This window comes from Salmo trutta, chromosome 27 (genome assembly GCF_901001165.1).
Source record: "Salmo trutta chromosome 27, fSalTru1.1, whole genome shotgun sequence".
Classification (NCBI taxonomy): Eukaryota; Metazoa; Chordata; class Actinopteri; order Salmoniformes; family Salmonidae; genus Salmo; species Salmo trutta.
Genome location: NC_042983.1, coordinates 35,651,201 through 35,677,169, shown reverse-complemented (window position 1 = coordinate 35,677,169; position 25,969 = coordinate 35,651,201). Strand labels below are relative to the sequence as shown.

At 43.2% G+C, this 25,969-nt stretch overlaps 1 protein-coding gene across 7 annotated transcripts; it reads right to left on the bottom strand.

The window, feature by feature from the left end:
• Window positions 1–213: 213 nt before the first annotated feature.
• Window positions 214–24,262, bottom strand: LOC115164954 (ataxin-2). Of its 7 annotated transcripts, none has more exons than XM_029717906.1 (25): window positions 23,583–24,262; window positions 21,829–21,862; window positions 21,493–21,552; window positions 20,712–20,783; window positions 20,027–20,177; window positions 19,238–19,252; window positions 17,113–17,243; window positions 15,106–15,197; window positions 14,733–14,921; window positions 14,271–14,437; window positions 11,945–12,136; window positions 11,201–11,380; window positions 9,116–9,250; window positions 8,831–8,938; window positions 8,647–8,717; window positions 8,216–8,526; window positions 7,958–8,024; window positions 7,707–7,838; window positions 3,723–3,740; window positions 3,079–3,145; window positions 2,419–2,597; window positions 2,084–2,210; window positions 1,374–1,786; window positions 1,098–1,257; window positions 214–830 (listed from the first exon to the last, which is right to left on the bottom strand). In XM_029717906.1, exons 1-25 carry the CDS (start codon window positions 23,672–23,674, stop codon window positions 802–804), a joined length of 3,192 nt encoding a protein of 1,063 aa, XP_029573766.1. In that variant the 5' UTR covers window positions 23,675–24,262; the 3' UTR covers window positions 214–801. The 7 variants fall into 7 exon arrangements, with proteins under 7 accessions (XP_029573766.1, XP_029573769.1, XP_029573770.1 ...); XM_029717909.1 differs by having other exon boundaries at window positions 1,431–1,786; window positions 23,583–24,261; XM_029717910.1 differs by lacking the exon at window positions 23,583–24,262 and adding an exon at window positions 22,403–22,881.
• Between the last annotated feature and the right edge of the window lie 1,707 nt (window positions 24,263–25,969).

The following is a 25,969-nucleotide window of genomic DNA, read 5'->3' as shown; positions in this document are numbered from 1 at the left end:
ACTGATCTGGATGGTCGAAGGATTTCAATCATAATTATACAGCCCTCTAGAATCACTGGGACCAGGTTCTAATCTTGTCCATGACCTTGCATGGTCATCTACTTTTTGACCTTGGACAGACTTAATTCATACAATTGTCAAGGTCTATAACATTACTTCAAGAAAGTTATGAAAAAATTAAGTGATTAAACCAAAAATAAACAAAGACAGTTACCCAGTTTAAAACTTTTATTTTTTTCCTAATTTTTTTTTAATGTATATCTACAAAGTAAACTGTATTTTAACTTAAGTTACATCATGGTCAGGTGGGAAGTGGGATCACCTTAGCCATCAATTCATAAATAATACTTCAGTTCTTTAAGCCAAACTTGTTATTAATTACAGGAAGATTTTAATTTGTTTTAGTTTGGTTAGAACCTGTTCTTAAGTCTTGAATGCAGCAATAGTAGCAGCAATTAAACAGTCACTTTAACACTGTCCACGTCGGAAGAATTTTCATATCAAGGTGCAGACAAAATGCAAGCTTCGGTTCTTTTTTACCTTCTCAATTCTTAAATTGGCAAGCCAAATCAAGTTCCACTTAGGGACTCTACAGGTGTGTGTATGTGGGGGGGGGGGGGGTCCTTTCTGTTATCAGCACAACTCTTAACTAATAAAACCTCTGTCCACTGCAACAATCTGTTTGAACATTCTGACTGGGAGAGGAACACGCATATAGCATGATGAGAGCTGTGTGGATTCTCTGCGTGAAGACTCAGAGAGCGAGGGTGGTAGAGGGGTCCATGTTCTCCACAGTTCCCTCTACAGCTGCTGCTGATGGTGCTGTTGTACTGCAGGGACAAAACACAAAACGGAGCAAATCATTGAGATTAACCAGTCGTAGTTAGATTAGATACAGTTGCATGTCAGCATTTATTAATATCCGTTTTCAACCAAAATTATTATTAGCAAAAAGGCTGATAAATGGGATCAAACATTGATATGATGAACAACCCGTTTGCCCCAATTTAAGACTTGTAGTGTTTAGTTGAACAAGTAGCAAAGACATCAGTCAGGTGACTGGAGAAGTCCTCCCCCTGAGGCATGTAGGGACGTACCTTGGGGGTGAGCCAAGTAAGAGAAGTGAGCAGTGGAGGACACCGGGATGGGGTTGAGGGCATTCTGGGGGCCACCTGGCTGCTGGGGGGCCATCAGCATCATCTGAGGGTGACCAGGGTTACCATGGTGGGATGGCACCATCCCAGACTGGAGATGGGCCTGAAGAGGGAGAGAACAAGACAGAGAAAAAAGATTAGTAGAAAGAGATACATACAACTGTTACTGACTTTGATTCCATAAAAGTGATGAATGATTTTGTTCCTGGGACCACTAACCTGCTCATATAGTATGTACTCAGAGTGAAGGGAAGGGCTTCTGAAGGTGGAGCTCACCTGCTGCATGTGGGCCATGTGGGAGGGGTTGTAGCCGTGCTGCATCTGCTGGGGGTGGAGGTACACGGCCTGCTGGGCCGAGGAGAAGCTGCCCTGGGGGGACTGGGGGTTGGGCCCCGGGGTCATGGAGGGTGGGGTGGGGGCCAGGGCCTGGTACATCTGCTGCTGGGGCTGGTTGCCCATGTGCAGGGCCTGGGCAGCTGCAGCAGCCTGGTGTTGCTGGACGGGGCTGGGGGCCGGGTGGTTGCCACCGTGCTGCACGCCCTGCTGGGACTGGCCTGTGGGGGTGGCCGAGGGCTGGGGATGCAGGGTGGTATTGGGGTGGGCGTACTGCTGCGGCATGGGGCCTTGTGACACTGAAACCCCCAAACAAAGACTGGGTTATTGTCACGGACCAGACAGAAACGTCACCATGTTTACTTTACCAAAACAAAATAAGCTAACGTTTATTGCGCAATCGCACACCATTTATGCTTTTTACATGGAATTAGAGTGGCTATGCAACCGTATTACAAATCTCTCTACCACCGGTCCCAGAACCAAAATAGAGTAGCTGATTTGGTTCTGGGTGGTGAGATGACGTACATACACACAACCAGATAGTGGGAAGAGTAGAAAATGTGGTCTGAGACACATACACAGGGGAGTCTTACCGTACATGGTGTGAGTCTGCTCACCATACTGGGTGGTGGAGGAGACCAGCTGGCCGGGATGGCCGTGGGTGGGAGGGGCCATCATCCTGGCCTGACCCTGCATCACCGGGCTGAACACATGCTGGGCCTGGGGGGAGACGGGGAAACTCACTGCCTGCACGTGTGTGTGTGTGTGTGTGTTGTCCTATTCCAAAGACACTGCTGATGATTTTAAGGCATTCATGTGCTCATTGGAGTATTGGAATTCTTTCTACAAGCCCTGAAAATCTGTAGGGTCTTTCCATTATCCATGGTCCATAGAAGTGAGTAGAGTAGTTATTTTGGCAGATTGTTACCTGTGACTGGTAGTGGGGCATCAGTTGCTGGCTGGCAAACTGCTGTGGGCTACAGGTGAAGTACTGGGTTGAGTAGGCAGGGCTCTGGGCCACGATGGGCGGCCCCGCGGCCGGGTGCATCATGGTGGGCGTGCCCTGGGGGTGGTGCTGGTCTGACCTCTGCTGGGGCATGTTGGGTACTGCAGCAGCCAGTGGCATACCACAACAACAACCGTTCAAAACACAACATCCAGAATAACAGGAGATATATCTGGGTGGGCAACCTTTTAAATTCATTATTTGTCTACAATACTGAATCCATCTAAGATGACATACACCCTATGAAAATGCTGAATTCCAAAAGCACAGCAGCACTGTTAGGAGCTGTTTGGCTCTGCAGCAGACTAGACAACACCATCAAAAGCTCCACACCATTCAGCAGCGCTATCACCCGATGCAGGCCAGCTGATACAACTACAAAACAAATGAATATTTACTGCACAAAGTCATGAGAATGTCTACACTATGCATTTGGCTCCATGTGCACGCATGTGTGTGTGCGGGGGCAGCATGTCTGACTTCTGGAAGCAGGCTTTGACTGTTCATCTGGCAGCTGTATTGTGCTATTGATGAGGACAAGGAAGACGAGACAGCGTTGCCAGTGAGCAGTCTGACCTTTACCTGGTCTGTAGGGCTTGGACTGGCTCAGCGTCATATGAGGCATCTGGACGTGGTACATGGCTGGAGACTGGCAGAGAAGATCAGAAGAACACCAGGGTTAACCCACTGATTTCTCAGCCCCTCTTGACCCCTTACCCTTTCAACTCTGACTTCCTCATACACCCACAATCCATGTTCACAGCATGCCTTGTAAACTTGAAGAGAAGAAAGGTTGTCTGGTCTCATACCAGAGGTCACATGCATACACCTGTCTGTCCACACTGGGCCCTCCCTTCTATCACCTAGATGACTATGAACCATGCACTTTTTATTCTACCTTCATCTGCACATTATTAATGCAGGCTAATCAAATAGCAACATTTGCTCACATACAAGAATTGCTCTGCATTTCTTCAGTTTGTAAACTAAGAATGAAGACAGTCTTAGGTCAGGGTAAAAAAAATGCTAAGGCAGCGAGACCATTAGTTGTCAAATGAACCAAAGTAAGCTGTTAAACGAAGAGAAGATCGACAACTGGAAACAATTGCAATAAGAAATTGGCAAACCAACATCTGATGGGACATTTTCAAGCAAGCAAAACATCACATACGGATTTGGACAAAAAAAGGTGAGAAAAGAGTAGAAAGCTTAAGAAATGCACAAACCTTCCAGATAATGCTTTTCTAATGGAGAGAGGAAAGGGAGAAACACAACCATTCTTTAGTTGCTTGTTTGTGGTAACTAGAAAATGTTTCTCTCTCAAGTGACTAATGTTGGATCACCATAGCAACTTCAAGACCAAAATAGATTTATTTCTTACAATATCTGCCAAAGTGATTTATTGTATGTGCTTTTAGAGACAGCGCAAGTCCAGAGATCTCCATCACACAATTACATTCACTAGTCTCAAACTGCATTCTAGGGCTGGGCGGTAGACCGTATTTTACTATATATACACACCGGTATTGATGTACGGACCAGTTTGGGTTTTTACTTTACCTTCTGTAAGGGTATTTGAATGTTTGGTTTGTTAAATGTGATACGCCGTGTGTAACGTTCATTTTTATAGTTTACTCCACTACTTGAGTCATCTCTCCCCGCTCCCGCCCCAGACCTGGTCCCGCCCCAGACCTGGTCCCGCCCCAGACCTGGTCCCGCCCCAGACCTAGTCCCGCCCCAGACCTAGTCCCACCCCATCACTCAAGGAGAGCATGTTGTCGTTTGATGGTCAATGCAACAATTTTTCCACTTTGATCTTAATATAAATCCACAAGCATACTAAAATTACAATATTAGTTTGTGTTTCTTATACCTGCGAACAGCTAGTTTGTATTTTCTTAGCACGTTAAGCTAAATTGTGTTAGCCACTAATGCTAATTGCTAGTTAGCTGACAAGTCATATGTTGGCTGTATGAATAAAGATTTAATGTAGCCAAAGACTATAGGGTCCCCTTGGAAACACTGATCACCATTTGGTTCCTACCCTGTCACAATAACTCGTCCATGGCATTTTCATTTGTTGTCATGTCACTGTATTCAAAGTGCCCACTATTATTTATATTCTATTTCCAAAAGTTCAACCGAGTGGTTTGATCTAAATTGCAACATTTGGTTAAAAATAAGGCCTAGTATTTTTGTCCATATCGTGGCAGTGTGGAAATGATCTCAAATGAGTGCAGGAAATGCAGAAAATTATTTTAGGTTGAAGTTGAATTAAACAGTATAAAACAGAATAGAGAAAGACCCATTAAAATGACTTAGGGTCACGTACTACTAATGAAGCAAATGTAGAACTTAAGAATCAAAAACAAAATACCGTCAAATTTGAAAAATACCAGATGACATTTTGGCGATATCGCCCAGCCCTACTGCATTCAGGACTAGCATCAAGACAATGCTACTGTATACTGACAGGAGATACTCAGAAATAAAAAACTCCTCAAGCTCGACTCAAACCCACCTGAAGTCTCCTGAAATGTCACAAACCAATACAAAGAATTAGTAGGCTACTCTACATGACTTCAAACAGTGAGTAAATGACTGTGGAATGGTGAAACGACCAGTCCGGCCAAAGAAGGGCCTCTAATATATGCATGCCACAACTGCATATAAGGACATATGGATCACACAAATACCCACAAACTAAAACACTGATAGTAGTGAAGCAAAAATTGAAGGTGATCCTTCTGGTTGGGAATGATACATTCCAGGGTGTTTTCTGGGTCAAAATGGGGCTTAGGTGGTGGATGTGGAGGGGCCGTGGGCATGGTCACAGGTGCGGTCCCTGACCGGAAATTTTAGAGACTCTCCCATTGTCCGCAATGATAAAATGTAGCTGTTATATAGCTAATTTACTCCAATCTACACATCTTGCCATGGCTTATGCTATTTGTGTGACTCAAATGTAACAAAATCAATGTGGGCCCCATGCCATGACAAAGATGGTCCTGAATGAATCATTTGGGGAATTTGATTGTCCCTGACTGATCTTAAAATGAATAGCTCCATAATATTTTCTACATACTGTACTTTATTGCGGGTTTTAGTTATTTCAGTTCATACTGAACCTTTTCTCATCCCACTTGTATATTTTTTTTTTACTGTTTGGACATAAGTGGCCTAAAAAAAACACTTACGCGGCCCGCCCTAGACTTTTCTGTACAGAAAAAACTAGAGGTCGACCGATTAAATCGGAATGGACGATTAATTAGGGCCGATTTCAAGTTTTCATAAAAATCTGTAATCGGCATTTTGACACCGATTGCATTGCACTCCACGAAGAGACTGTGGCAGACTGACTACCTGTTATGCGAGTGCAGCAAGGAGCCAAGGTACGTTGCTAGCTAGCATTAAACGTATCTTATAAAAAAACAATCAATCTTAACATAATCACTAGTTAACTACACATGGTTGATGATATTACTAGTTTATCTAGCTTGTCCTGCTTTGAATATAATCGATGCAGTGCCTGTTAATTTATCATTGAATCACAGCCTACTTCGCTAAACGGGTGATTTAACAAGCGCATTTGTGAAAAAAGCACTGTCGTTGCACCAATGTACCTAACCATAAACGTCAACGCCTTTCTTGAAATCAATACACAAGTACATATTTTTAAACCTGCATATTTAGTTAATATTGCCTGCTAACATGAATTTCTTAACTATTGTGTCACTTCTCTTGCGTTCTGTGCAACAGAGTCAGGGTATATGCAGCAGTTTGGGCCGCCTGGCTCGTTGTGAACTGTGAAGACTATTTCTTCCTAACAAAGACAGCAGACTTCGCCAAACGGGGGATGATTTAACAAAAGCTCTTTCGTGAAAGAGTCACAATCGTTGCACGAATGTACCTAAACATCAATGCCTTTCTTAAAATCAATACACAGAAGTATATATTTTTTTAATCTGCATATTTAGTTAAGAAATTCATGTTAGCAGGCAATATTAACTAGGCAAATTGTGTCACTGCTCTTGCGTTCATTGCGCACAGAGTCGGGGTATATGCAACAGTTTGGGCCGCCTGGCTCGTTGCGAACTACTTTGCCAGAATTGTACATAATTATGACATAACATTGAAGGTTGTGTAATGTAACAGCAATATTTAGAATTATGGATGCCACCTGTTAGATAAAATATGGAACGGTTCCGTATTTCACTGAAAGAATAAACGTTTTGTTTTCGAAATGATAGGTCATTAATATGGTCAAATCCGGAAACTACGGCTCACATGTGTGTTATATTATAATTAAGTCTGATTTGATAGCGCAGTCTAATTGAGCGGTGGTAGGCAGCAGCAGCAGGCTCGTAAGCATTCATTCAAACAGCACATTCCTGCGTTTGCCAGCAGCTCGTCGCTGTGCTTCAAGCATTGCGCTGTTTATGACTTCAAGCCTATCAACTCCCGAAATTAGGCTGGCAATACTAAAGTACCTATTAGAACATCCAATAGTTAAAGGTATATGAAATACAAAATGGTATAGAGAGAAATAGTCCTATAATAACTACAACCTAAAACTTCTTACCTGGGAATATTGAAGACTCATGTTAAAGGAACCACCAGCTTTCATATGTTCTCATGTTCTGAGCAAGGAACTTAAACGTTAGCTTTCTTACATGGCACATATTGCACTTTTACTTTCTTCTCCAACACTTTGTTTTTACATTATTTAAACCAAATTGAACATGTTTCATTATTTATTTGAGACTAAATTGATTTTATTGATGTATTGTATTAAGTTAAAATAAAACTGTTCATTGTTCATTCAGTATTGTTGTAATTGTCATTATTACAAATAAATATATATATTTTTAAAAAATACAAAAGAAATACAAAATTCGGCTGGTTAATCGGCTTTTTTTGTTCCTCCAATAATCGGTATCGGTGTTGAAAAATCATAAAATCGGTCGACCTCTAGAAAAGGTGTTGTACCACAACACACACAGAGAGCAGGAGATAAGGGATGAGGTGAAAGGAGGGTAAACTAAATATTTTAGGACCCTCATCCACCTTCCATGCTGCTTAGCAACTGTGCATGCCAATCATACACCACTTATAATTTCATGGGGATGTCTCAGCTTTCACAAGTATTCTTCTGACCTGCCAGAGTTGTGGGGGCATGCAGGGGGATGAGTCTGTGTGTGTCGTCTCACCTGGACTCCAGGGCTGACAGGGGTCAGAGGGTACATCTGGGGGAAGTAGACCTGTTGAGGCTGCTGCATGACGATAGAGGGGCTGGGCTGGCCTTGAGGCCTCGGGGGGGTCGGGGTGGTGGCCGGCTTTGGCTGCACACACAGGAACATATTGCAAAGTCTTTTCATCTTCAAAAGAAATATCGGACTCAAGCAGGAGATATCAAATAGCAGAAACAGAAGATGCAGCCTATGTGGGGAGTCAAACTGACCTGAGGAGTGAAGACCCTGGGTTTGAACTCGTGGGCATTGGGATTCAGAGTCGACTTTCTCATTTGACTGCGGAGCAGGAAAAAGGAATACATTAACATAAGACAGAAAATAATTTATTTAGGCAAAGCGGGAGTTCCAGGATGATACATTTCTCTCAGGTTGGCTCTTTAAAGCTGCACTCCATTTGTGCCTACCCTCAAGAGAGGCCCACTACAACACCAACTCAAATGGAACAGATGCATGGCCATGACACTCACTCTGCCTCATCCTCGTCCTTGTCTTCAGGCTTGGCTCCTCCGCTGAAGTTGGGTGCAGATGTCTGGACGCCCTGCGAGGTCACGTCAGGCCCCCTGTTCTGCTCCGGGGCGGGACAGAGGGTAGAGGACAGAGAGGGGGATGGTGCGCCAGGGCTGTCTGGCTTGTTGCTCCTGGCGGGGACCACAGGGCCCTCCTCAGACCCCTCCAACCCCTTGTCCAGAGGAAGCTGCTTGGACTTCTCTCCCGTGTCCTGCGGAGGCTTAGTCACCATCTGCTGAAACTGTGGGTCTGGGTTAGAGCTGGACTGCAACTAAGAGAGCGAGATGAGTTTTAGATGGCTGTACTAACACAAAGATTATTTATGACATTTTCTGTATTTCACTGTCAAGAGATACTTCTTCCTGAAGGAAAGTGAGGACACCTAACTTACCCTAAAATCTACACTAAATTTCTTTAAGTTGTCTATTTGTTTTCTGTGGTCTGGTGCCATGGAGGGGGGTCCTGCAGAGAGAAAGTGAAAGATCATGAGACGTTTCCAATACAGAAATAGAGTTGCATTTCAGACAATACAACTGGATCCTCCTCAAACTGTGAGCTGTGTCCACGCTGCAGACCTTTAGAGAGTGGTCTGTTGATACTAGGGGGGCTCTCCAGAGGTTTCATGTTCTCCTTGTTGACCGTAGGAGAGTTCTGTCTCGTCGCCTGGACCCGAGAATCTTTCGCTATATTAAGGGATGAAAGAAGGGGAGAGTAAATTGTATCGTCAAGTGCCTTGTTTCAGACGGCGCTCGATTGACTGCTTTTAATATGAAAGTGACAGATTCTTACGTTTGTCACTACTTCAGAGCATACAGCCAGAAAACAATAGGAGTATGGATGTCGATGGCAAGTAGACTTACCCTCTGCTGAGGAGGTGGCGGTCATATTGGGGGCAGGGCTAGCAGCAGGTGAGGAAGCTGACATTGGCGTGGTAACGGGTTCCACGGGAGCGGACCCAGTCTGGGACGAGGGACCAGGGGATCGAGGTCTGTGTGCTATAGGAGAGCAACAAACACCGTTATCCTACACACATCCAAAAGAGACATCCCTTACACTACATAAGACTTCACAGCTAAGATGAGAACATTTCATTGTCCAATAAGTTTACACGGAATGGAAATGTGTCTTTAGTGTATCTAGGGCTGTCGCAGTGACCGTATTACCGCCACAACGGCAGTCGAGTCATAACAGTCAAATTCCCTGTGACCACTGGTCAGGGTAAACCCATCCAAAACTAAGCAAATGAACGGCCCTGAATGGTAGCCTACCAAACTTGCCAACGAACCTTTAATGGCCTCGTACTCAGCACTCCATTGTCCCTCTAAATCACTTCATGATTTAATCATCTGAATGAGGACAATGGTGATGGGAGTCAGAGCTCCCGTTCTGAAATGGACTCGAGAAAAAGCCCAGGACCCAATATGCATAAATGTATTTTAAAACCCGGAAGGATCTGAAGGACAACCGGTCCGATGAGAATGAGGGAAGCAGCAGAAGACATTGTTTTGCTACCTTATTAAACCGGAGCCGTTACAGAAAGAGAGAATGAGAAAGCACAGAGCGAGCATTGGTGCGGTAACTGAAAGGTCACTGGTTTGAATCCCCGAGCCGGCAAGATCCTTGAGCAAGACAAAAAAATGTGCTAGGCTCTCCGTTAAATTACACATTTCTCCAGGTAGGAATATCGCAAAAAATATGATCAATGGCTCATTCGAGAGAAGACATCCTCCGGAGTCAAAGACATCAGCCGGTATTGAAATCTGACATGTATGATAGACGTTTTCACAATGTGAAAGTCATATTCCTATTAACTTCCAGTGTAGTGTGAGTGACCATCACGGTGCTACGTCATACCGGACGGATTTCTGCCTGCTTGAACACCAATAACTCACTCAGAGATGCACAAAAACAAAACATCCAAAATGAGTGAACCTTTAATCAACATCATCGGCGCCCGGGGAGCAGTTGTTGGGGGTTAACTGCCTTGCTCAAGGGCAGAACGACAGATTTGTCCACCTTGCCAGCTCGAGGAATCAAACCAGCGACCTTTCAGTTACTGGCCCAACTCTCTTAACCTCTAGGCTACCTGCCTTAGAGAGCAGAAGCGTGCAGTGTTTGTGGGAATGTGAGAGTAAGACACGGGACTCAGGAGGCTTGGAGCAGGCACGGAGGGAGAGACCGCAACTACTGTTCTCGCCCTGGAATAACTTCTTGCAAGTTACCATCCCATCGGATTACATTGTACCGGTCTTGACTGCATCAAACCGAGAGAAGCTAGCTAACTTGGCTACTTGAGGCTAGCCATAATGTTACCTTGCATCTCACTATCCTACAGTTAAGCCAACACATTACTACTCCATTCAAATTAGCCTAAATACAAGCCTACCTGTTGGTTTTTGGTTGTTGTAGCCTTTTAATTGTCATTGTCATTGCATCTTCCATTGATTAGATATCCCCTAACTTGCTTGACACACAAGCAGATTAACAATGCAATCGTCTCGCCGAGGGAAGGATGAGAGCACATGCCTTTTTATGCAACTTCTTCCAAATCATCAATAGTCTCATGCAACACTTATGTTTTGATTTCTAAGACATTCCCAGGTTTATAGGCCTATCACAACTAAATAATGCATTTTATTGTGACGGTGTAGGCTATATTAAATGGATTCATTTGACTTGTTAATGTTCCAAAGGCATGCATGAGCATCTTGTACGTGTGGAAGCCAGGAGATGCTAAACATGTTATGTTAATTAAGTCAAATGCCATGAGACCGGCAGTCATTTGCATGACAATTAACGGCTGACAATCTTATGACCGCCACAACCCTAGGCATACCATTTGTCTATGTAATATAACCACACAGTGGCTATATCTGTAACAATCCAAGCTATTTTGCCAGGTGTCATTTCCACCCCAGTCCTGAAGGACAGATGGGGTTTCTTACCTCCGCTGACCACTGAAGACCAGGTGCCACTGGATGAGCTGCTGCGGGTAGCCGGGGGCACGGGCACCTCTCCTGGAGCATTGTGGGGCATGAAGTCCACTCCCGGTGGGACTCTACTCCCGGGGGGAACTCTGTGGGTGCGAGGGGTACGCTGGGTCTTTGGGGACATCCTGGGAGGGCCTGAAGAGAGAGAGATGGTTGTGACACATCCCATCATTTAGCTAGAAGGAGCCCAGGTAGAGACTTAAGAGCCACTAGTACCACAAACTATATGCAGCTAGGTGGACAATAGAAACAGCTACTTACCACAGACGATATTACAAAATGATTGAGGAACGGTGATGGAAAAACAGCATGAATACATACACCATCTTTCCTTCACCAATACAACGGTCATCAATGCACCCAGTGGACTTAAACACTGACAAGTCTGTGACAAGCCTTTGATTAGTGCCTCCTGCTTTCAAGGCCACACCATGGGAGTGTTACTGGAGAGCGACCAACACCACACAATTCACAATGCAATGTGTGCAAGGAGAGCGAGAGAGAGCAGGAGCGAGAGAGACAGGAGGAAAGCGGAGGTAGGGCAAAGAAGAAAAAAAACATCGAAGTCCAAAGCCGTTTCTCAATTGAAAAGGAGCGTCTTGTAGCAGGAGATTAGAGACAGCAGCAGCACAGCCAGCCCAGCCCAGCGGTGCACGTGGCTCTGTGTGTTCACCACTCTGTTAGGAGGGAGGTAGCTACCTTCAGAGGACATGCGTCTACTGGGTATAGTGGAGATGGGAGCTGGAGAGCCGTGAGCAGAGGGGTGAGACGGGGGCCGGGAGGGCCGCGAGGGGGGTCTGGATGGAGGCCGGGTGGGCGTGGCCGCCCTGGGTGGGAGAGGGGAGGGGCCTGACTGGTAGCGGGAGGAGGGCGATGGGCAGGAGGTGGCACCTGATAGGACAAATGACAATGAGCAGAGGAGGAGAAATAAGGAGAAACGAGAGAGCAAGGACAGAAAGAGGACTGATAATAAGGTGGAGCGAGGGGTAAAGACAAGGAAAAGGAGGGTGATTCAAGGAAAGGCAGGAAGATGAGACGGGGTCAGCAGGTTGAAACGGATAGAAACAGCATAGCAAAGAATAAACTCTAGAGATTTTGATGAAAACAGTGTAAACTTCAAAAAAGGTCAAAGAAAGTTAGGACGCCGAACAAGATGACAACTCAGGAAATGAAACTGACATTCAAATTGTTAATGTAGAGAGAGAAACATGCAATTGTGTTTTTTTGGATGAGAGGATGATTACCGAGTACTAATGTCTGAAAGTCAATGTCTGAAAGTCACGGCCAGTTTCCGACAAACATGGGCCTGGACTTGTGTCAGACTGAAAAATCCTATAGGTGATCCGACAGTTGTGGTCTAAAGACCAGTTAGAATATACAATACAAACTACGAGATGAACATACAGCTTAACTAAAAAGAAGAACGTTAACTAAAACTAGGGATTGGGTAAATTCAGGACTGAGATGAGCTCATTCAAAAATTGCCAGTCATGTTCACACAACTGATCTCTACAGGATGCCTGTAAAAACCCATCTAGGGGTGGTCTGACAGAGACATCCTCTGGCTTTGACAATAGTGCCTTTCATTCAGGCATTGTGTGGTGCCCTAGATTTACTGGGGGAGGTTGGGTAATGGCATTATGTGCACGAGCACAAAACACCACATCTGTCATTTTAGTCCTTTCTCAATCTGCCATGTCAGTCATTTTTATATGGCAGGAGTGTAACAATCCATCCAGAATATCCTAAGTTTTTTGCCGAACTCCAAGGTCTTCTGATAATACTAGTCCCGTGTGAATCAACATCCCTGTGTTCTGAGAGCAATGTCTGAATTTGACGGGTGTTGCTCACAGTTTGAGCAAGAAAACAATAACTGGTTGGATAAATTGAACTAAGTGCTGCTCATAGCCTATATATGAACAGCCAACATGTATCAACTTCCACAGTGAATGCTTTGGTTGTTGTTTTGTGTGTGAATTGAATTGAATATTGCCAAATGCATCAGTGAAACATATTGCTCCTATGTAATGCATCCCTTGCTGTTAAGATCACAAAGCAGCATACAACTGAGCTAAACATTTGGAAATGACAAGGTAACTCATCTACAGCCTTAAAAACACTTCTCAAGTGCAAGTTAACTGTTTAGCTCCCATCTGAAGGCTGGGGGTGCATTTAGGATGTAGTGTTTAGCTCCCATCTGAAGGCTGGGGGGCATTTAGGATGTAGTGTTTAGCTCCCATCTGAAGGCTGGGGGTGCATTTAGGATGTAGTGTTTAGCTCCCATCTGAAGGCTGGGGGGCATTTAGGATGTAGTGTTTAGCTCCCATCTGAAGGCTGGGGGGCTTTTAGGATGTAGTGTTTAGCTCCCATCTGAAGGCTGGGGGGCTTTTAGGATGTAGTGTTTAGCTCCCATCTGAAGGCTGGGGGGCATTTAGGATGATGTAGTGTTTAGCTCCCATCTGAAGGCTGGGGGGCATTTAGGATGATGTAGTGTTTAGCTCCCATCTGAAGGCTGGGGGGCATTTAGGATGTAGTGTTTAGCTCCCATCTGAAGGCTGGGGGGGATTTAGGATGTAGTGTTTAGCTCCCATCTGAAGGCTGGGGGGCTTTTAGGATGCCTTCTACTGCGGATCGTTAAAATATTACACTTTCTTAATTCAAATATTATATATCAACCCAAGACCTAAAAGATGGTTTGGTTCAGAAACTTGGAACCAAGCTCGATGTATCAGTGTAGCATATTGTCGCTTGGACTTGTTGAAATATCTTCACGCCTAGAAAAAAAACATCCAGGCTTCCATCCCAAAAATTACAGGGACAGTTTGAAAAAAACTAATCTTGGCCGAATCGTCCTCTGGAATAACGGACATTCTGGGGTAACAAATGCATAACCAACGTTCTCTAGTAATACTAGTCCCATGTGAATAGGACTTTAGTCTACACCTGTTGTTTACAAAGGATGTGACAAATAAAATGTGATATTGTTCCATGCTCCAGGATGAACCAGGGTGCCGGGGGTCCTTACCTCCGTTGACAACCCGCTGGTCGGCTCCAGAGCTGGGGGTGTAGTCGTGAAGACCTGGCCGGGCAGGTCCGCTGCTGCTTTGGACCAACCTGGGGGAGTTCTGACGACCCGCTCCCCATGACATCCCCTCTCTGTTCCTCTGACCCGGGGGAATGTACTTGTTTTCTCTACGGAGAGATCAGTGACCCAGGAGAACAAGTTAAAAACTAATGCAACTACCACAATGTGAAACCAGATGTGCGAATTGGCAGCGGACTCCTACAAACAACCTGCAAGCCTGCCTCTGCAATGTCCACAACTGAACGAGAGCTTGAAGACACTGCAGTATGCCAGTATGTTAGCCATACATGAGAGAGGCGAGTCGCAGCTGAACATGGATGCGAGTGATAGACGAACATTCACTTTATCGATGCTAGCATCAACTAATGGATTGTGAAAACCCCTTGCCCCTCAGAGACCCACCTGTTGAGTGTATGTTGCTCCCTCTCTCCCCTCACCACGGCCGTGTACTTCTCCTCCTCGCTGCGCTCATCATTCTCCAGGGCCACGCGGGACTTGTAGGTGGAGCTGGACTCGATCTCCTCCGCCAGTTGGGCCGCTCGAGCCTCCCGCTTCAGAAACTCCTCAGAGTTATCCCGCTCCAGGGCAACCCTGCATAGCAGAGCACAGCAGAGGGCAAACCTTAAACACACACACACCTGTCCCCAAACAGGGGACACACATGCAAAGCAAAGTGGGTTCTACACATTGTTAGTGGATGAGGTGAGTTCCTTCTCGATAAACCTGGCTGTGCCTGTGTGACGAATGAGTGGACAGAGAGGCAGGAGTAGCTTACGTGTAGGTGGACAGGCTGCTGTCGTAGGTGGACTTGATGCCATACTGCTCTTCATTGTACTTGAACATGTCATTCGGGTCCCAGCCATTTGACTAAGAGGAGCGAGGCAGAGAGGCAAAGAGGTTTTTGGTCAGCTGATATAAACTATGAATGGAGAGTAAAAAACAACAATGCTCTGAAGTGAAGTGTCACCTAGCTCCAGATTTAGGATCATCTTCCCCTGCCCCAATCTTAACCTTAAATGGAAACTTCAGGATTGATCTACTTCCCCAGAGTCAGATGCTACTGTAGACTTCCAGTCATTGTACTAACGCTAGTTGGCATTGGCTGCAAAACTACCTCCAATTTCCTTCATACTGGAAGCAGAGAGAGAGTTCATCTGACTCTGGGGAAGTAGACAATGGCCCTCATTGCCAAAATCCCAAAGTAACCCTTTAACCTGTCTGGGCTAGGGGGCAGTATTGAGAATTTTGGAAAAAATATGTTCCCATTTTTAACTGCCTCCTACACCAACTCAGAAGCTAGAATATGCATATTATTGTTCAGGTTTGGATAGAAAACACTCTGAATTTTCTAAAACTGTTTGAATGGTGTCTGTGAGTATAACAGAACTCCTATGGCAGGCAAAAACCTGACAAGGTTTCAAGCAGGAAGTACCCTGTCTGACAAGGAGTCGTGCGTCTTGCATCTTTTTATTGAAAAGTAAGGATCTTAGCTGTAACGTGACAATTCCCAGGGCTCCGATAGGCTCTCAGAGCCCGGGAATAACTGAAGGTTTACGAGGGAGCCTCAGGCTGAAACACATTATCACCTTTTGTAAGTGGCTGCTCCGAGGACCTTTGAATGAGGCGCGTGCATGAGTCGCTTCTGAGGAGAAATTTTATTCGGCTGTTTAGGCTCAATGCATACTCCCGGTCGGAATATTATCACTAATCTACGAGTTGAATGGCATAAAAATTGGTTTTAAACAGCGGTTGACATGCTTCGAAGTACGGTAATGGAATATTTAGACATTTTTGACACGCCAATGCGCCATGCGCGGGACCGTGAAGAAGCATTCTGATAGTGTCTAGAACTCACGAACAAAACGTCGCTGTTTGGATATAACGATGGATTATTTGGGACCAAACCAACATTTGTTATTGAAGTAGAAGTCCTGGCAGTGTATTCTGATGAAGAACAAGCAAGGTAAGAACATTTTTCTTATAGGAAATGTGATTTTGGTGGAGGCTGACCTGGGTGGGTATCTAAATAGCTAGCCCTGTAATGCCGGGCTATGTACTTAGATTATTGCAAAATGTGCTTCATCCGAAAAGCTATTTTAAAATCGGACATATCGAGTGCATAGAGGAGTAATGTATCTATAATTCTTAAAATAATTGTTATGCTTTTTGTGAACGTTTATCGTGAGTAATTTAGCAAACTGTTAGTAAATTCAACGGAAGTTTGCGGGGGTTATGCTTTTTCTGAACGTCACATGCTAATGCAAAAAGCTGTTTTTTGATATAAATATGAACTTGATTGAACAGACATGCATGTATTGTATAACACAATGTCCTAGGTGTGTCATCTGATGAAGATCATCAAAGGTTAGTGCTGCATTTAGCTATGGTTTGGGTTTATGTGACATGATATGCTAGCTTGAAAAATGGCTGTCTGATTATTTCTGGCTGGGCACTCTGCTGACATAATCTAATGTTTTGCTTTCGTTGTAAAGCCTTCTTGAAATCGGACAGTGGGGTTAGATTAACGAGATTCTTGTCTTTAAATAGCTGTAAAATAGTCATATGTTTGAGAAATTGAAGTAATAGTATTTCTAACGATTCAAAAATCGCGCCACTGGAATTTCAGTAGCTGTTACGTAGGTGGGACGAAATCGTCCCACATACCCGAGAGAGGTTAACCACTAAGGTGGAAAATAAACTGATCCCAGATCAGCATCTAGGGGCAACTTTGACCACATCAACAGATATAGTTCCATGCAGAGCACTAAATGGAAAGCAATACCACGTCTGTGTCCAGAGACTCCAGGCTGCCTGAGACCATGTGCTGCTGCCGCCCTCCATCCCACGGCTCCAGGTCCTTCTCCTTGTGTTCCCCGTTGATTCTGCCGCCCACTGCAGTGTCCGTGAAGTTATCTACACGTTACGACACACATTCAGAGTTATATACAGCAGACAGACATGCATGCAAACAGAGAGGATCACACATACACACGCAGGCACACGCATAGGTAAATGACTGCAGGTGTGGAGAAGGCAGATAGCACATGATCTGCCGTTCTAAGAGCCAGGTGCACTCTTTGCTTTGGCAGTGATCATGTCAGGATAACCATTAGACAGTCACAACACCGAAGTAGCAGAATCATAGTGTTAACATTAGGGAGAATGAGTACAGAAATCAATGAGAGTAAGCAAAATAAATCTATAAATAACATGCACTTAGATTACAGTCATAGCATGAAAAATATGCCTTCTGACCTGCCTGGAAATGTGATCAGGCAGAATTGATTGAATTATAAAAAGGAAAATTTGAGACCGCACTTGTCATTTTTAAACGAGAGATATTTTAGCACAATTCAACAATCTTTGTAAGTACTTTTGTTTCAGTTGCACTTATTCAATCGAGTCAACCAAAGCTCTTTACAGAATCAAGCCATTTGAATAGGTTCTCCAGAAACATGGATTTTAATGACAAGGGGGTCTGGCTGAAACAAGCCCAATATGAGGATTGACCCTTATAATATATGGCATCTAGCAGACACTTTTATCCAAAGAAACTTACTGTCATGGGTGCATATCTATTTTGTTTTTTATGTATGGGTAATATTCCCTCAAATGTTGTCCCTCACTGAGCAAATTTCAGGTCTGCAGAGCACAAACTTCCAACATTGTGAAAATTCTGTGCAACTTCCAATGTGAGTTTACAGTGAACACCGAGTTACAGTTTCAGACAGTGATCAAGTAGGCTGCCGCCATTTACTCATAATGTAGGCTTATCAGAGTGGCCAACCATCAAAAACAATGGAGAAATGCACATCATAACATGGAAATAGCTGTTCTATCATTCAGCCTAAAGTAGCAGCCAATGTGTGGTCAATGTAGGCCTACATTCCATGATTCATTTTATTTTGTAAAGTGGTTTCTTGTGTCAAACAACACATTTTCAGTCACCTCCTTGTCTGAAAGACAAGTGGATAAGCAGGTTAAAAAGTATTATTACTCCCATACCATTATAGCGAATCAGACATATGATAATACCCTCTGCCTATTGGCTACTTAGCTTATTCAAGACGTCTCAAAATACAACACTGCCTCTTAAGACAAAAAAAGCTCTTCAGCCGACTCGCTTTTCAAAGGTCTAGAAACGTACACGTTTTGTGCTCTTGTAGGAAGCAATCACTCCCCCCTATTGCAGACTACAAATGATCTATAACTGGGCTAATAAATCACTAACTAGCAAAGGATATGAACAAAATGTGCATACATGCAACTCTCACGTTGATCTCAAAACAAGCGCATCTACTCACGACCACTCATGCTGTAAAAGCAGTCCAGTTCAACATGAATGGCACAGATTCATATGGCAATGGTCTATTTGCATATAGGCCTACTGCAGCTCTGATTGCTTATGCCGCAAAGGTCTGTGTGAGTACAGGCTGAGTCGTGCATGTCAACGCAATAGAATCCCACTCCGATGCGTTTTTCCTACAACAAAATCTCTTGCATAGTTATGTTTTGGTATGTTGCATTGAAAGTGGCTAACATTGCGTTGATTCAAATCACAATTCCCACAGTAAAGGGAAACTTTGATAGTGTTAACTAAAGGGGAAAACTCTAGAAAGTGGAGTGACTTTCAATCTCGTGCTTCTCTGTGCAGGCTGATATTTATTTTGTGCGGCAGTCCCGGGGAGCTGCTTGCAGCTTAGAGGGAACGTTGCGTATGGGTGGTCCTGGGAATCGAACCCACTATCCTGGTGTTGCAAAAGCCATGCTCTACAGAGGACCCTTACACTACTGCATTTCCTCAAAGCTTTTGAGGGTTTTTACTGTTTACCCCCTTACCATCAAAATTAACATGTGTATGCGTCAACAACAACAAAAAGGTGCAAGAGCAGAAAACAGCATATTACCTGTGTCAGTAGAGACTACACCCATTTGAGGAAAAACACATGGAAGAGAGGGTCAGTTGAGAGAAGACAGGTAGCCTAACCCTGGGGTTCCCAACCTTTTTCCTGAAGCGCCACTATGTATATACTAATGTTTCCATTCCAACCACACAGCTACATTTCTTTCATCTACAAAACAAATGGGTTTCTGATGCATTACCTGAGACTTAGCCCAGTGAAATATCTGGCACATGGCAATGAGATACTGTATGCATTTAACATGTGGCCTTTGCTATTTGTCAGCTAGAAACTGGGTTGGCTACAACAAGAACCTGGACACCCAGGGATGCTTCAGGAATGGCTGTGGGGAAGCACTGATCTAGCCCATCTACTTCACACAGTACCACTTCACTAGTTGATTTGATTACAATGCTAACTAGCAGAGTATATCATTGCTCACTGTGCAGTGCTTGAGTCCTGACAGGTTTAGAGGTAATATAGATATATTGGATCACAGCCTTATTGAGTACCCCTGCAGTGCCTGGGAGACATTCGGAGCAATCAATATTTCACATTATTACTCAATGACTGGCCACAGAGGGAGCATTCAGTTCAGGCACATGATTTAGCCCTTGGCTCTGCTTCTAGACATGATAACAATTCACACAGAAGGAATGGGCAATCTTTGTATTGGCCAATAAATAGGCATTTCCTCACGAATCCAACCAACTCAAGTTAACTTTGTAGGTGGAGCTATGTCTTTAAGGGGCCAGTGACAACCTTGAATGTATAGGTCTTGACATAAGGATGTACCTTTTCTGGCAAAATTGAAGTCCACGTCTCTGAAGTGCACCACCACCACGTCGGAAGCCTTGAAGATAATGCTGTCCACGAGGTCTTCCTGTCGCAGGCCCACACTGGGCCCAGGACTCTTTATGTTGGCTGCATCCAGAACCAGGTCACACTGGGGGACGGACGACAGAGTGGTGAAGTAGAGAGAGCTCCATCAACTATCACTGTAAACGCTTAGGTTAGCCTACTCCCTGAAGGGAATACATGGTTGTATTTTATATTTATTTGGGTTTTATGTGTGAGATTATGAACACTGTATCTGTAAGTGATCCATGTAAAGCATTTTCCCTTTAATAAATGGACAACAAGGCTATTAAACTTGAAGCACATGTTGCATGTAAGGCCCACTGTGTGTAACCCTCCTTTTATGTTACCAAGAAACATAGAATATGCTTGGCTTCAAGTATTATACTAATAATAATCATTCAGCAGACGATTTTACCAAAAGCAACGTAGAGATATTATACGTATGGGTGGTCCCGGGAATCGAACCCACTACCCTGGCGCTACAAGCACCATGCTCTACCAACTAAGCTACAAGGGACCAGGTCATACAACACATCTCTAGCCATAACAATTAAAATGTACTTATTGTCACCCAAGAGGAAAAATGTGGCTTGACATTGCTTCATGTGCTTATCCTTACCTCTGGGCTGTATGTTTTAAACACTCCATCATAAACCATTCCATTTTTTACTTTCAGTTCACAATTGGTTCCCTGCAAATGAAGGGAGAAAAAAATATTATTCCGTTATCATCGTCATACACACAAGATGTACGGTTACATTCCAACTCAACTAAGACCATTGACTTGCTGCTAAGTAGTAACTCCATTGGCAGTCTGAACAACACATTTAAACAAAGTTCACTCCTAAAAAAAATATGCCTTTTAATTAAAACAATCTGTCAATCACACATGGCTTAATTATCACAAGGGACAACAATATGTGGTACATGTCACTGTTGCTTGGTTGACATGCTTCAACGAGTCAACAGCACAAGTGGCATAGAGGTCTAAGGCACTGCATCTCAGTGCAAGAGGCGTCACTACAGTCCCTGGTTCGAATCCAGGCTGTATCACATCCACCTGTGATTGGGAGTCCCATAGGGCGGTGCACAATTGGCCTAGCAGCTTCCGGGTTTGGCCGTCATTGTAAATAAGAATTTGTTCTTAACTGACTTGCCTAGGTTACATAAAAAAATAAAAAGTGTAGTGTGCTGGCATTTGCTTTCCAGTGACATTAGATTAAAAAAAGCTTTGTTCAGTATTTCCCCTGCTTTGGGGAGGGGACACATCCAACATACACAGTATCTGGCTCTGCTACCTCCGTCTAGAGATCGGTTACCAGTTAGTTTCAAATCATAAAATGTATTTGGTGTTGCCTGATCCTCACAGCCTTAATGCATCAAGTGATCGGGGAACATACCACTAATGATGTCAAGACATGGACCATCCTCATGTTTGCATATACACCATTAGAGACAACCTGAAAGACAAAACGTATTGATCATGCAATTCAAACCTGAGAGCCCAAAGTAAAATAACACCAAAGAATATGTGTGCAAACATTATGGACAAAGAAGAGTGTGACAGACAACTGTGTACCAGTATGCTGGGGGGGGTTTTCTCCCATAAAAAACAATAGTAGATATGATACCCTAGATAGTGACAAATCATCATTAGCTGCCAACTTCACATCCCTAATTCAAATAATGGGATTGAAAACCAAATCAAACAATGATAAATGAAACTGTTCACTTACTGCTGCTGAAGGTCCTTTGGCACTATGCCGTCCCCTTAAAGACAAAAAATAAAAAACTATAATTGTCAATATCATTATAATCCTCAAAATGACTCATTGCTGATTCTGTGACACAAAATAGACAGATAAATGCAATGTTTGATGTCTTTCCACAGTCAAATAAACACTAAGCATATTTAATGAGTCCTGCATACCCTGTAGTGATAATGATTCATATGGGTAAGTTTCACCTGAAATATGACTGGCTAGATATTTTCACTAGCTGTGCAGTGGATACTTCACTTTCCCACACACAATTTCCTTCTGGATTAGGAAATACATTACTGAAATAATTTCAGTTTGCGCTTGCCTCCCTAACCCATATGACAGGTTATATATGCATGGCTGGTTTAAACGTCTATGATGCATGGGTCAGGACTCCGAAGTGTGGAATATGACTATTGTTGTTGGTCCCCCCCCCAAAAAAACACATGCAACGCTGGAACGTACTGTCCCTACCGTCAAAATAGTTTGCTATCAAAATAGACTGATATGTTGATGAAATACAGCCCTTCTGGTTAACGATAGTACTTACACAAGCCATGTTTCAAGGGCACAATTTTACACAAGCAGCAACTAAAACGTCAAGGTTGAAAGTCCTTTGTTGGTCTCTAAATTATATCTTCGCCACAAAACCCCGCCACGCCCCCTTTTCTTTTGCAGACTTGCACGCACTTACAAGTTAAAAATGATTGCAACATCGTTGCTGTGACTCCGACTTCAAAACAAAAAAGGTAGCAAGCTAGTTTGGCAATATGACTTGCAATCGCCGGTGTCAAAACTTCCATCTCGCAACAATATTTAAAGGCAAAACGTTGAGTGGTTGGGTCCTGCCCACCTTTACTATACTGATTTATCCATTTGACGCCGATGCAATGAAGGCATGAATTAAATTACTCAACGATAGAAAGCGTTAACTGGTTAACAGGGTAGTAGCCTAGCTAATTCTAGTTAAGAAGGTATAGCTAGCTAGCCGTTTGATTTCTAGCTGCATACGCATCGTCTTAACAGGATGATCCATCGAAGGAAGTGGCACAGGATACAAACCACTGCTAGCTAGCTATGCTCTCAATACTAGCTAACTTACAAACAGACATGGAGCTACCAAACCAAAACTAGCTAGCTAAGTACGGCATTACTGCTGGAACATTCAGTACTACGAGACCGTGTCCAGCATCATTCGTAGGCCTAATTTTCTAGGGTCCGTGCTATCCGGGATCCTCGACGTCCCTTACCCGTTCACATTTTAAATGGTTACAGTAAGACTAGGGTTAGGGACATCACAAGGATTCCGAATAGTATGGACCAAGTTGCTAACTAGCTGGATAGAAACTTGCCTACCGCCAACGACGTACGGTTAGTAGTCAGATAATAAGCATAAGCTGGCGTAGACCCAGATAAAATTATTTCGTGTTGAGGTGCTGACTAACGGTGAATAAACTATAAGCTATAAAAAAAAACAATAAGTCGCACACTTCATATATATAACCTCCCAGTAATCAATAAATTACTGTGAGGTTAGAGATCGTTATATGAAGTGTGCGACTCTGTTTTTATAGCTTATAGTATAGCAGTCAGGGCGACACACGTTGACATTTATCGTGGAAATATCAACTACTGTAATTAAGAGCATAGTCAGCGATTGATAATTTCACAACGTTGGCATCATAATAATAATATGGTTAGCTAAAATGTCGACTGAATAAATCACCTACCTGCCCAAATTCTGTCGTCCGCCACTTCCCCCGGCACCAGAGGCAGCGCCACTGCCGGGTTTGCGATTACCACCGGCCTGCTTCATTGACATGATGAGCCCATAAACGACGTGTGTGGTGTATTCCTAAAATCTCAAAAACAATATACACTGCAACCAAATGACGACTTGATAATATTTAGCGATAGTTAACTAGTTTTAAAAAAACGTCAACTTGATAACGTCGCTCAGCTACTCGCGCATGTGATTCCAAACCTATGAAAAGTTAGCTAGCCAACTTAGCTAGTAGCTGTGTAAGTTAATGCCTTTTAAAAAATATAAGTAACGCTCTTTAAAAAATAGAATATGCGCCGATTACACTTGTAACAAATGGGTGAATTAACGCTCCTGTCAACTTGTTTTTCGATTCTGAAAATGTATTTAAATTCTGTCAAACGGGATTTTCAGCTATGTCTGGTTCTCTCTTCGTTGCTACCAGCGAAAAGACCAAAACCAGTCTTGAAAGGAGACAAAACAGCGGAGGGATATACCGATTTCCGTCACGCTTTGATCCCACCTAAATAAACTGCCCCTCGTCTTTTGACAACCTTAAAATGTTAATGTTTCGAATAAAATAATAATTATAAACCCAAATGAGTGACTGGCGGTCAATCCACAGACTAACCGTCAGGTATTTTTTGTGGAGATATAAGACCTACAAATTGCACTATTTACAGGAAGTCAAGAGATCATCCGCAGCGGTAGCAAAGATTTGGCGGTACCATGGCATCCACGTGAGCCGGGTGCTAGAAGATCTTTGATCATGATGACACCCATTCATAAAAGAAACAGCTCAATTCGTGTTAAAGACATACAGCTACATCTTGAATAATGAAAAAATTGCATCAATAAATATTTCCATTTAGCATTGACTGTCAGAAGGTTGAACCACAGTCAGAGATATAATTGTATCACTATGGGTTGAGAAGTTGTGACGTGAAAGTGAGATAGATGGCAGTGTAGCAGCTAGGTGTAGGCAATGGTAAATTGGATTATTTATTTATATGGGAAAAAACATCCATCTTGGTGAAAGGGCTTAACATTTTTTTTAACATCTAAACTCTTTGAGATGATGATTGGAGTTGGAACCTCTGTTTGATCAACTGTGTTAGTGCCAAAAGCCCAGAACAGTGCTGTCCCAGGACATATTCCTGAAATCTATCCTTTTCAAATGGGGCATAACTGCTTATTGGTGGGGAAGTAACAGTATTTCTATTCTATAGCTCGGTATAGGGATCATTTGTATCTCTCACATGTAAAATAAATAAATTTTACCAATAGGTTTGATTAATTTTAGTAATCTGATGCAGATCATGTCCAAATAATTTAGTGACAGTTTCACTGACACAGATTAATGAGGCTATATCAAACTTTTGCCACAGGTTTCTTTGTTGTTGACAAAAGTGGTTCTTTAAATGGACATAGCTATATTTTCCAGAAATTACTTAATTCGACAGAAAGGGGCACACCTTGGCACATCCCCAAAATCATATATTGTTTGCCTAATTTGGGTGGCATCATGAGATAAGAAATTGATTAATTGTATTGTAACAACTGCTGCCTGGGAATGGTCGTTAAAATCTACCCTATTGGAGCGGTGGTTTGTGTTTGAATTCGGATCGGACTACATTGTAAACGAGTGCCATATCTTACAATGCCTGGATAGGTATTTAACAAATCAGCTAACCACTTCATATGATATAGCAATCTGATGCCCGACTGTACAGTCGATGACGTATCACTTAACCAATGGGTGATGGAATGCAACGCCAGCACATCTTGTTGGGCAGGAACTCAACCCCTGAGTTTGCCCATGGGTTGGGAAACCAGGATCACGTTCCTTGAAGGCACAATGTGCAACATTTATAGATGTGAATGACCAATTGAAGAATGATATATACAGTACCAGTCAAAAGTTTGGCCACACCTACTCATTCCAGGGTTTTTCTTTATATTTACTATTTTCTACATTGTAGAATAATAGTGAAGACATCAAAACTATGAAATAACACATATGGAATCATGTAGTGACCAAAAGTGTTAAACAAATCAAAATATATTTTATATTTTACATTCTTCAAAGTAGCCACCCTTTGCCTTGATGACAACTTTGCACACTCTTGGCATTCTCTCAACCAGCTTCATTAGGTAGTAAACTGGAATGCATTTCAATTAACAGGTGTGCCTTGTTAAAAGTTCATTTGTTTAAATGTCTTTCCTTCTTAATAAATTTGAGCCAATCACTTGTGTTATGACAAGGTAGTGGTGGTATATAGAAGATAGCCCTATTTGGTAAAAGACCAAGTCCATATTATGGCAAGAACAGCTCAAATAAGCAAAGAGGAACGA